Source organism: Rhyacophila brunnea, unplaced genomic scaffold (genome assembly GCF_057557595.1).
Source record: "Rhyacophila brunnea isolate RB1 unplaced genomic scaffold, BYU_Rbru_1.0 scaffold_18, whole genome shotgun sequence".
NCBI classification, from domain to species: domain Eukaryota; kingdom Metazoa; phylum Arthropoda; class Insecta; order Trichoptera; family Rhyacophilidae; genus Rhyacophila; species Rhyacophila brunnea.
The window spans coordinates 8,774,939-8,788,604 of record NW_028232837.1 but is presented as its reverse complement, the minus strand read 5'-3'; the positions used below and the strand labels follow the sequence as shown (position 1 = coordinate 8,788,604).

General features: G+C 36.1%; 1 protein-coding gene across 1 annotated transcript in view; it reads left to right on the top strand.

The window, feature by feature from the left end:
* The window catches only part of LOC147073180 (transcription factor p65-like), a 38,303-nt gene that overhangs the window by 20,654 nt on the left and 3,983 nt on the right, over positions 1 to 13,666 (top strand). The window contains exons 2-7 of the mRNA XM_085945104.1: positions 1,246 to 1,436; positions 7,462 to 7,623; positions 8,807 to 8,985; positions 9,532 to 9,764; positions 11,445 to 11,606; positions 11,707 to 11,785. Coding sequence (XP_085801230.1) covers positions 1,252 to 1,436; positions 7,462 to 7,623; positions 8,807 to 8,985; positions 9,532 to 9,764; positions 11,445 to 11,606; positions 11,707 to 11,785 — 1,000 coding nt within the window. The 5' untranslated portion in view covers positions 1,246 to 1,251. The remainder of the gene's footprint in view (positions 1 to 1,245; positions 1,437 to 7,461; positions 7,624 to 8,806; positions 8,986 to 9,531; positions 9,765 to 11,444; positions 11,607 to 11,706; positions 11,786 to 13,666) is intronic.

Sequence of the window (13,666 nt, the reverse complement as noted above, 5' to 3'; positions counted from 1 at the left end):
ATCAAATGATTCTCCTCGATTTCCCGCCCTTCAAGTAACTGCCGCCCCCAAGCGACGCTCAATCTGCCTACCCCCACGGGACGTCACTGTAGGTGTCATCAACTAGTCTATTCACAACGCAAAAGAATTAATTTATTATCAGGATGACCACAAAAATAAACAATATGCATTAAGTAATTATTTAAACTGGTAATACTTCATATTGTCTGTGGTGATACTCACATATTATATTTATAGATATTGAAAAAAATAGGACCGAATATTACAAATTAATTATTCATTTATAAACGACGCATACACATGTGAAACAAAATATATAAAATACAACACTAAAACGGAGCACACATAATAATATTAATTAATATTAATATCGTGTACAATTTATACAAAAATAAATTGATACAATTTTCCAGGTAATTCGATATAAAATAGAAGAAAAAGTACAAGTTTACTAAGACACAAGAAAAAAATAATTTATTATTATAAGGCTTGATTGCCTGACGGGAGGCATCGAACATGTGAATATAATAAATATTAGAAATAATATGACAGTATAAACTATTTCTTTTATTCAACGAATAATTGATTTAAAAAAACAAAAATCGAAAGTCTTAATTAACATGATTTGATAAGTATTTTATGTAAAAACTGCTAATTAATTTCGTTTAAATTAGATATGATGTCCGTAGCTTAATTGATAAAGCACATTGCCGCGAATCCAGTGGTTATTAATATTTATATCAAGTCCTGTCGGGCGTCGTATATTTTCAAAAAAATTCTGGTGTGTCTCTATATCTGCGGCATGGCCCCCACATCCGGAAGCGGGCCCCTGGACTAGAATCTTTGGCAGGCCCACCTACCTATCGCAAAGGTTAATTAAAGACAGTGTGACGATCTACATTTGCGTATTCCAAATGGTGTTCGAGATGAAATTAAGGGTATTCAGTGTATTTTTTAGCGATTTTTTGCATTTTTAAATGCACTCACTTGAATTATGGAGTTGTCGAATATCGACAAACAATAATCAAAAATTGCATTGCACAATCACGTATTTTTAAATGTTAATACGCCTAAAGTGAAATAGCGCCGCAGGCGACATTTTTTATATTTTTACTGCACTTTTGTGATGTGTGTTTATCTAACTTGGCTGGTCGATCCGTCAAGCCGGGCCCCCCTTAAGCCAGGGCCACGTGCGTATGTATTAATGACATGCTGATATTTTTCATATTGCGTTATCATTTTCAGGAAGCTATGGATCCTCATTTTGCTGAAGCCCACCAAGAAGAAGACATCGTGAATGTACCATTCTACTTCCCTCAGCAAGCGCTTCTACAGCCGTTGATACCGGAACCAGTGCTGGCTGAGTCACCATCCCCTGAAGTGAAGAAATTACCGACGGTCAGGATCGTCGAAGAACCTGCGTCCACCTCTATGAGGTAACTTACCAATAAAAACCTACGATCAATTGCCTACACGACACTCATAATTACCTGTATTCATTTTCCGAAAATATTTACATATTACACACCCACAATGGCCGCACGGCTTAAGCTTCGGTCTACAGCGTCACGGTCCCAGGTTCGAATCCTGGATCTGACAAGTACACATATTGTTTTTCAATTTTTGTATGAGTCAGAGTATGGACGTAATAGGTTGAGCAAGTGGCTGACATCCATTTCTCGTAAAAACAAAATCTGTTAATACCAAGGCCTGAACAAAAACGATGCATAAGTGCGAGTTAGAAAGTATTCAGCACCCTTATAATCTCTGCGACACGCGCTAGAGTAAGATAAAAGGTTTACAGATGTGGGAGATGGTTTGCTACGGTGTAGCCGCCAAATCGTACCTTATTGCTTAACTAAGCGTCGATAACCGTGTTGCTAAAATTGCTATTTTTTTGTGTTAAACATAAAGTCAGTGGTAAATATTTTTAGTTAATTAAGTAGAAAATATGGTTCTGTGTGTTGTATTAAAATGTGGTAGCCGTACCTACTGATAAGCAAGAAGATGGTATTACGTTTCATAAGTAAGTTGATACATGTTCGTGATAATTTATTTGTATATTATTATCTATATATTTTAATATCAAGTGACCGTGTTTCTTTAAAATAACTTAAATTATGGATATTTTTACCTAATGGTTGCATTTTGACCGCTTAAAAATACTATATAACGTAAAAAAATAGAAAAATATATTTTAATTCTGAGTGTCTAGTGCGAGCACTTTGGGCGAGCACTAGTGAAATGGTCTATGGTCTCGAACATTTGTATACGAATGCGTTCGCTCCGCCACAAACCAAACGCACGGCACGCAGCTTCATTTAGCAATGCAATGGGTGGCGTCTAGATGTATCTATAGTCTAAGGTTAATACAAATCTCCACCGTGTGGAGGTCCTTATTATGATCGTATTAGGATCGGACATGGTCGGAATAATTTACATATTTATATAATAATTGTATGTATTAGATATACCTGCCAAGGCCAGAGGTCAAATGAACGATTTTCTTTAAACGTGTGGCAAGCAAGATTAGGACATAACGTTGTCAGCGCCGCAGGCAAATATCGAGGTTTACGTCACGTATATATGGTACGTTAGTTAAATAATATTTTTACAATGACAACAAGTTTCGAACAAATTTATATAAAGTAAATTAATTTTATTACTTTTTAAGGCTATACTTCAGTTGAGGCATGGTCTAAAAAGATCGTGGCTAGGCGATGCGCGGATTGTGCAAATGACGCGTGCCGAACGAAATATAATTTGTCATAAAAATCCTACATGCGTCCATTTAATGTTATGTTTATTGTTATATTACTAATATTAATAGTATATTCATTGACATGTTTTCTTTTTTAAGTACATACGTCAATTTTTTTAGTCATCTTTACACGATTTAAGAATATTTTCATCCGACGCCATGACAAAACAAATCGACGTGCGGACACCTCGACTGTCTGTCTCCGATTGGCGACTAGTGAGAAATTTCGTCACCTACTGTTGAAAATTATTCACGCAATTAAGTACCCTCTTAATCATTCACGAACCGGAATGCAATATTTATTTTTTTCGCGAGACGGAAGATAATCTCTGGGATAATCGCTCAGTTTTATTTTTAACACACTTATTTTTATGAAATATACATTATAATGAGATAACTTCGTTATATTTTTGGAAAATTATTAAGCATTCCGGTCCTTAAATTTGCCCATTTCGAGTGCCGGTCTAAATAAAAATTCGTAATAAAAACCAACGGAATATGGAATATAAAGGGTAGACCGAAGAAAATAGGTAGGTTAGTAGGTAAATTACAAATACAAACATATCGTATACCTACATACAATAATTCTGGTAGATGATCATAAGTATCATTTCATCAGTTGTTATCAATATCAAATTAATGTTCTTATTGAATCTAATAATATTGGAATATTACTTATCTGCAATGGCTTTACGAACAAAGCGTTATTTTTTTAATCTCAGTGATTCGCGGTCACCTCTTTCCGGTATGACAGCTCACCGTGAACTACGGTGAAATTTAATACGGACAATTTACATAACGTAACATATTATTAATTCTACAGGGGTGGAAATTTTGTGACTTGTCCGTGCGTTGAAGTCGCTTTATCATACATAAGTCGTTTTAGCGAACACAATTATTAATGTCTTGGGGTTGCGAAGACAGATTTGCCGGTCACGTTTTGTTAGGAGCGATGGATATCTATATCCATGAAGTGTATGAAGGATCCTCTGAAGTCACTCGTCAAGTATAATAATTCTCAAACCACAATATTATATTAAGAGCAAGATGAATACTTAAAACTATTAAATAGTAGATAGAATCGTATTAAAATTCCTGTCTTCTTTATGTATCAAATCGTAACGAACGTCTATTTATTTCATTCGACAGTGCGGCGCCCACTTGTCCTAGCGACCAGTTGTCCCAGAGCTAGTATTTTCGGGACTACCATAACAACCTGTCATATGTACCATCGTCTCAGGTAGACGAATTGAAAAAAAATCTGCGTGTCCCATATGGTTCATACTAAAATACGAGACGCATTTGAGATGCCAAGTTAAGTAGATGAGAAGTGGGGGCCACGACTATTCTCGGGGCTAGCATTGTGATTTTTCAACTATACTCTCATTTCAGATAAACGAATCACAAGAGAAACTGAGTCCCTCATATTATGCATACTCAACTCCACTCAGCACCCGGTCTAATGCCTTATCGATTGTCAGGTTGTTAAGTTACAGCTATACACACTTTTAATCAAACACAGGAAGTGGGGAAGGTCAAAACCAGTCAAGACCTTCCCAATATAGCACATCGGTATACCTTAAGCCTATTTTGATGTAACATAATTGTATTTGAATGCAGTGGCGTAGCACGGGAGTGAAGAGATTAACGACTTACGTAATTACTATGTTGTGTGCAGAATTTAGTTTTCCAAAATATTAAAGAAAATTCAAGACACGTCATTCGTGTAATCCTGATTCGTTAGAAAAATTAAAAAAGGGCCTCCAAACCAGTCGTGGAACTATTCAATTACACCAAAATCCAAAGAATATTATGCATATTCTTCATAAATTTAGGTTTTTTTATATATTGTATAAGTAATATAGATTTTTCACATAATATTTCACATAATAAACACTCAATTATCATTCACCGATGTTAAAATTAGTGCCGTCCCATTGTAGTAGGTAGATCATGCGTTGCTAAAAGATTAAGGCGAAAATTGCTTATATTTGAACCTACTCGATAGTATTTTTTTCTGGAAGAGAATTGCTTACATATGCGAATCAATTTAATTAAATGCGACTAAATAATGTAAATTTCGAACGCATGGATTTATTTGGAAAATTTAAATTTGCGTCAGACCATTACGTCACCATTAACTAGTAAACGACCCACTAACTGTCAAATGAGGACAATAATTCCAATTAAATATGCAGTACGACTGAGAATGTGTTAATAAATTTAGTAAACGGCTAAATCTTTGCCTTTCACAAAATAGGAAAATAAAAATAATTAATGTAAATACGTTCAAAAATATTTTTATAGTAGCCACACTCATACAGAATTCGTTCATCGATCAAAATATAATAATGTGCTGTATTGGTACAACAAAACCTACAATAAAATTACTTGTATTTCCTAAGTTGGAATTTATCATTCATTATTCGTAAGAATCCAAGAAAATGCATTAGGTACAATAATTATTATAAACTGGTTTTCCTTATAGTATTATTAGGTAGGTATATATTATAATATATGCACTTGAACATTACCTGTCTAAAGCCGATGTGTCCGCCACAGATCGACGCAAATATACATTATTATATATCGTCACTTCAATACTCATGGCCCCCACAAAGGGGGGCTGACAGGGCTCTAGCTTGGGGGCCCGGTCTCAGGAAGGGGCCGGCGTGGCGAATCGAGCAGATAAGTGATTTAAACACACATCACAAATTCTCTCGAATAGTAAAAAAAAGTCGGCTGCGGCGCTATTTATCTTCAATATTAATATTATTTAAAATTATGTGGTTGTACGATACAATTTTTAATTGTGTAGGTATCGATAAGTACTCGACAACTCCATAATTCAAATAGATGAATTCAATTATACAAAAAACACTAAATATAGGTACCTACACATTAATTTTACCGCGTACTCCATTTGCAAAACGCTACTGTAGAGCGTCACACTGCCTTTATCTTTAGCGATAGGTAGGGGGGCCGTCAAAAATCCTAGCTGGGGGTCCGCTTCAGGATGTGGGGGCCATGTCAATACTACAACAAACTAGATAACTCTGATTTGGTCATTGTTATAGGAAAATGAAATTTAAACTTTAGTTGATTAACATAAATCTAGGCTATAATTATTATCTAAAATAAAAATGGAAAATTGTGCTTGTCTAATTGGGAACAATTAAATTGTTCAATTGAATGATATATTATTTTATTTATTCAATGCATTTATGGTTTTAAAGTTATCTAATATTTTCAAACATAAAATTAATACAGTTCCCATTAACTTCTGAGTTTTATCCAAGTTTTATCAATCTGTAGAAAAGGAAATGTAGAATCATATTCAATAGCTATCTCAAAAACAGTGAAAAATCAAGTTATCTAGTTGTAGTATTGAGGTGACGATATACATCAAGTTAGTGGCGAAGCCGGAGGTAGGCTGTTAAGATCCGACATAAATAGTGTATATTGAACTTAGTCATACGTATTTGTTTTCATTGAACTAAGAATACAATAATTAACAGATAGTGTTGTAAAGTTTTTAAAACTTAATTAAACCTTGCCTAAACCAAATCATAATAGTTTTGTTGGTATGCTATGGGCGATCCGACAAATAATATAGTGCACACTTTTTCTACAAGTTTGATAGTTTATTTAAATTCATTAAGCCCTGCCTAATCAAACCGAACCATAATAGATAAAAAATATCTTTCTATCTATAAAATATCGAAAACTATGTATGATTTAATGGCATAATTTTAGTTATTTTATAGATAGACGAATATTTTTTGACTATCATCTATTATGGCTTGGTCTTAGCAGGATTTAATTGAATTGAATTGAAGAGGAGCTCCAAACCTAGACTCCGATGTTTGACAGTAGATTTCGTGGACATGCTCTAATCTAATCATCAATAGATATGATGTACCTATATGTATTTTTTTAAGATTTTTATTGCACTAATTATTGTCTGCTTAAAATAGCAGAAAATAAAATACAAATATGTATTAAAATAGGTTGGTAGATACCGAACAGTTTGAGACTAAAAATGAAAGGGCGCTTTGCCTAGTGCCTAGGAACGTCACTGTATACGGCCATTTCTTTCCGGTAACAGGGCTCACGGTGAACTGTGCTATGGCGAAATGTAATACGTACAATTTACATGTAACCATGGAAGACCCACACGGTTCGAATTCGCGGAGAAGTCTAACCACAGAAAAGATTAATAAATAGAATTCCGATAGGCTATGTTCATTACACTATATTTTGATGCAGGGTTTTGAACGTGTGTCATACGTGAATGAAACACGCATTATGCACGTGCAATAGTGTGTGTAATACAGATACACCAATAATAAATGATCGCCAATGCATGTCAGTATTCGACGTATGACGTATTCTTGACACGTGTTTAAGTTTATCCCGATTCTTCCTTATTCTAGATCGGTTGTCTGCTACTCCTTACCCATTAGGTATTTCAGTTCCCATTATTTATGAGTTCCCTCATCATTGATCATCGAGTCAAGGATAGCTTGCGTACCTACTACAAATCACATAGTTTTTCTTAACATGAGTCAGTTGTGTGATGCATTAATACAGTAGGAAAAGTTTGACTAAATTGACCACGTAGGTAGATAAAACGTTCAGAAAATCAAAATATTGAAGACTGATAAAATTATGAAAAAGATAAATTATCTCTGTTACAGATTCCGATACGAATGCGAAACTTCAGAGGGCAGATCGGCGGGTTCGATTCCGGGTACACGCAGCACTCCTCAGTGTAGAACTTTTCCAACAATCGAGATCCTTGGCTACACTGGGACCGTCTGCGTCATGATTTCGTGCGTCACAGACGAACAACCTTTCAGGTACCTATTTTTAAAAATTATTTTTTGAATATTCTGCCAATATGAACTCATCTCTCTCAGATGGAATATGTTGATTTCTGACACCAGACTTCACAGGTGGATAATCTTACAGTATTTAAAATATATAACTTTAGAAAACCTCAGAAACATTCAACTTTTCAAATTGTATTTATTTTTACATATAGTGAACATTGCAAATTATTAATTTAAGATATTCACATATTATGTCAGTATCAAGCGAATCGTCGTAAATACATGCTGCTGACCAGTTAATTACTTTTTAAATACCACATTTAAATATCATGTTAATTATATCTAATATCTAATGGCCAACTACCACAAACGCGCTAGTCGCGTTGTGCTATCGATCCGTATATGATTCGTGGGAGTTGATTACAACAACAATGATATCCGAGGTGTGTCAAATCCTGCCAATGAAATACAACTAACGATGTAGTAAAATCAAGATATTGCTATTATAAACATATGACATACATAAAATTGATGTACACTTCATCCACTTCACTCACTTCGTTTAATTCACCCACTTCACGCCCTTCATCCACTTGATCCACTTCGCCCACTTCACCCACTTGATCCACTTCACCCACGTCAGCCACTTCCCCCATTTCACTTACTTCATCTACTGCATCCACTTAATCCACTTCACCTACTTGACCCACTTCACCTACTTCACCTACTTGATCCACTTGACCCACTTCACCCACATCACCCACTTGATCCACTTGATTCACTTCTTGACCCACGTCACCCACTTCATCCACTAATTTTACATAACCATCTACTTTGAAATAAAGCATTTCCACGAAACCTACTCTCAAACATTGGTGGTTTTAGGTACGTGTAGGTCGTGACGCTGACAGGTTTGGAGGCACCCTTGTGAAAATGTTGCCTGTAAAATAAACCGCCATTATAATATGTATTACAATGAGTATTACAGTACAACAACAATTATGTTGTCATATTTTTTTATTCTTCGGTTTAGTTTTAAACGTTCATACGTTTTATTGATATGTCTATGCCTCCTAGGGCCCCTTTACAAGACTATGCTCCTATGTAACGTCGAACTGCAATGCATGCTAGAATCCTTAAAGAAACTCAAAAAAGAAAATAACAGAAACAAAAGGTCAAAATAAGAAGTCTTGTATGTTTTCATTTTCAGTGCACACCCTCACCAGCTGGTAGGGCGAGACTGCCAGATGGGAGTCTTCAAGGCATTTATGGAAATAGAGCCCGCAAAACCATTCGTCGTATTCAATAATTTGGGAATACAGTGTGTTAAAAAAAGAGATGTAAAGGACTCGCTGGCACTAAGGAAAAGATTACGTGTTGGACCTTGTGGTAAGTAGGTACCAAATTACAAATTAAGTTAAAATTGTAAGAAAAAGCTTATTTTCCTAACCTTCGAGTCGGCCCCATACGCGCAAAATAAATGTGACAGCTTGCGGGAACTTGTATTGTATATTATAGTATCCTGCCGTGGAAAGTTACCACAGTTCGCCACATTGTTGTGACAATTTGTATTTATATATATCCCGTTTACACGTGCGTGAATTTACCGCTAGAAGTACGTATTGTCACAATCCTAACAATCAAATCCAAATGTAAACACTAAAAGCCGGCTGTCACCTCACCTTGTATGTGAAGACCGTGCAAATCTACCTAGCGACAGTCGCACGTAACCTTCGAAATGTATGTATAGATATTTGGATATAGCCAGTATAGGAATGACCAATTCGTAGGTGTTTATCTGCGTTCTGGCGTATTTGACTCGCAGCCCGAGAAGCTTGCAACTTGTTTTTAGTCTTCTATACTAATTTTTGGTCTTTTAGACATCATTTTAATAAAGGAAGTCAGTCATCAATATAGATACCTTTTCTATTTCAGATGCGTCTCAGCCACCAGCACGGATCAAACTAAATGTACTAAGGCTCTTCTTCCAAGTTTTTCTGGTTTCGAAATCGAACGGAGTAGAAGACCAGCTGACCCCTCTTCGGCCCGTTGTCACCAGGAACACCATCAGCGACAAGAAAGCCATGAATGATTTGATAATTCATAAACTGAGTCACTGCTCTGCGTCGGTTGCCGGAGGCCAGGATATGATACTGCTCTGTGACAAGGTAAGACATTACACGATACGACTCGATCCCTACCAACCATCTCGCCCCAATTGTCTGCACTGTAAAAACATCATGTTCAGAGCAGATATAATATTATCATTTTTTCAAGATTTTTCCAACGAATTTGCATAGGATATGAAATTATAAATAAAAGGGTGGCATTTTCAGTCTGCTTAAGGGCGGGGCGGCACTATGCATAGGGACGTCACTGGGAAGACTGTTAAGTGTAACCACCGAGCTGACGAAAAAATATTACTTTGTCCACATAATAATGTAAAAATTTAACATACAACATTGTTACTACTCTACGTCTCGTTAGTACGATCAAGTATTCTTGAATATGGGTCTATTATCTGGAGTCCTTATGAAGTTTCTACAAGCTTATTTTAGAGCGTGTCCAGAAGAAATTTCTTAGATGGCTTCATTTTAAGATATATCGCACCATCGCAACTAAACTGCCACAATCCTAAAACGTCAAACAGAGAAAATCAGCTTTGAAGTTTTTACCTTTCGCATTTTTTTACTGTGTTTTTGAAATATATTTAGATATTGAATGATTTTTTGACTTGAATGACTTATGAGATGAGATATGAAATTTTCGGTAAGTACATGATATACTATGAACGATAGACAATGAAACGTAGTGATTAACTAAAAACACGTAATTTTGACTTGTGGCGGTTTAGTTGCGGGGTGGCGAACTGATCAATGATTGCTACGTATATTATACGTACATGTACTGTGTTTTTGAAATATGTTTAGATATTGAATGATGTTTTGACTTGAATTTGATGAACATACTATTTGATGTTCTTGATGTATTTGATGTTCATTTGTATGATGTATGTGTAGATGTATTTGATGTTATTTGATGTTCTTGATGTATTTGATGAATATACTATGAACGATACACAATGAAATGTAGTAATTAACTCAAAACACGTAAATTTGGACTTGTGGCGGTTTAGTTGCGAAGGTGCGATATAACCATTTTCCTTTTAATATTTCGTCAAACGAAACTTTCCGACTGCCTTTCAATAAGGCATGCTCACTTTTCACTCTCTTGACACTCGTAGAAACACTTTTGCCTGCTATCACGAAGGATGGTTTCCAATCCTGGCGTCCTAAAGAATTAAAATTTATATGCGCCTGTCAATTACCTACGTGGTCGCAGCCATGACCTATTCTGGGTCAGAACTATTTCCTCGAGTCAAGCCTATCAGGCACCATTAGCGAGGGGTGCAAGACTAGTCAATGCGCTCCCTAAAGACATAGACATTTTCAATGATGTAATTTGCCTTTTGTTTTTGTAACTTTATTTTATTGTATAAAATTGTTTATATTTTTTTAAATTTTTATTTTTATTATTATTATTAATTCTTTCTTCTCTATTGTGAAAGTAATATTTGTTATAATGTAAAGCCGCGTTGACACGGATTTAACTAATTATTCTTATCCAAGCTAACTTGGATGAGTAGGACGCGGTCCGAGTAGCTTGGATAGGAATAATTAGCATGAAGCTGTCACTTGGATGGCACTCAGTCCAAGTGTACTTGGATCGTACTTGGACTGTGTCAACGCGCTTTTCATCTCATGTTGTGAATGTCCTGAATCTTGAATTGTTATGTCCACAATGTTTTTTGTTTTTCTTAAATAAATTGTTTGTTTTTTTCATTTCAGGTCCCAAAAGACGATGTAAAGATTCAATTTTATGAAACACAAAACGGCGTTGTCGTGTGGAAAGAAGACGCTCCGTTTCTTCCGGTGAATGTTCACAAACAAGTCGCAATAAACTTCCGCACACCAAAATACAGAGACCAAAACATTGACCAACCGGTTAAGGTATGTTTATTTATCTAAGAGACACCCAGGCGCGCACACAAGTGTCGGGGGGGGAGTTTCCGGTCCGGAATTCCGATTAACTTTGAATCTTATTTTTCAGGTCTACATTATGCTACATAATCCAAAAACAAAAGCCAAAAGCAAGCCTCGTCCATTTGAGTTACGTCCATTGACTGCTGGTAAGTTCCCAAGTTCCCTTAGGCTTCGGCCACATAGGCAGGTGCTTCGCCAGTCCTGAGCTAGATGCTATGCTTGCTACTAAAAACACTACTGCCACATTGCAGGCTACGTGCTTAGGTACAAATTCATTTGACATTTGGGAGCGCTTAAGTCAACAACGATAGGTATGTCACTCTCAAAACTAACCAGAAAGCTACTTCTCACAGAGAAGTTAAGTTTAAAATTTCGAAAGTCTCAATTTCAAACTTCTTGCGTGCGTACCGTCATTATTCATAAACTCAAAATATACGTTGTTTGACGTTTGTCATACTGAAGAAGCATCCGCCATCTTGAAAAATCCATAGACAATGGAAAAATCACCAGGGGCCTTATGTTGTAACTTGTGAGTTTAAGTCACCCGGCGACATGACGTCATATGACGTCATATGTACTACCGGAGTGAGTCAATAGTCTTCGAGAAATTAACGCTACTCTAATACTGGCGTTATTCATTGTCCCCATACACTAATAGGTGTTTCAACATAATAATATCTATGGTGAGTCGTGTGCATTGGGCGGCTCGCCTCGATGCGTGTATTGAGCATACGTTACAATTACGTCATGTCGTCGGGTGACTTCATGTCACAAGTTACAACATAGGGCTGCAGGTGACACAATAAAAATAACCAACACGTTTGTACGCCGGGAGACTCACGAGGTGACTCATAATTACGTAGCGAGGCGCGAAACGTGCAGTGTGGCCATTGCGATAGAATAGTGTGTGTTCGTTCACTAGGATATGTCACCTAGCACGTAGCCACCAAGCAAGGCACTTGCCTATGTGGCCGAGGCCTTACATATTAGTAGATACATACTATTGAATTATACGCACATTTATTGTCATACTGATGGATTTTATGCAGCGCTCGAAATAGACCAGAACGCACCGGAGCACAGCTCCTGTTCGTGAAATCCTTGAGATTATCGCTCCGTCTCGTGGAAAAATTAAATATTCAATTCCGGTTCGTGAATTATTAAAAAGTAATCTTATAAATATTTAGTATAAATATTTATTTTACTTAATTATTATATGAAACTTATCAAAATCTAACTTTTACATATTATTACTTATATGAAAATTATCGATACCTTTCAAACCACAAGATTGTTATTTCATTTAACCGTTATAGGTAATACACTATAGGTAAATAATATGTTAATCTTTTGGGAAAATTATCAAGCGTTCCGGTACGTAAAATTGTCGATATCGAGCACTGATTGTATACCCATTCTTTATTACCTATGTAATATGGCAATGATGTGGGTATGCAAGTGCTAGGTACTTCTTCACAACACACATGTTCCCTAATATACCTCCACAACCTGCTTGTATGCAACATTTTAGTTTGTAAAAAGCAGTTGGTGTCGCAAGCAACAAATTTCACACGACATGGGGTGCAGATATAATTCCAAAATGTCGCACTTACACATGTGCAGAAGTGGCTTTTTCATTTCTTTCAGCCTGCAGCGTGATGTCACTGTCCCCCGGCATGGCCTCGCCTATGCGCATGGAAGACAGTGGAAACATTGCACCCAATTTTGATTTGACTATATCCTAAACAAGACGATTGTACGATAGGGCTTGATGTAACCTCCACCCTGTGGATACCCATATGATCTTTTTAGGATTGAACATGGTTAAAATAAATAAAAAAATGTGTGTAATTATTCACATATTATTTTTTGTTGAAAATTTACAGATCAGATGAGTTTATGACAGTGGCGAAGGGTGGAAGTAGGCTGTTAAGATCTGACATAAATAGTGCAAACTAAACTTTGTCAGCCAAACATATTTATTTTCATTGAAGCAAGACTACAATGCATAGATAGTAATTTGAGTG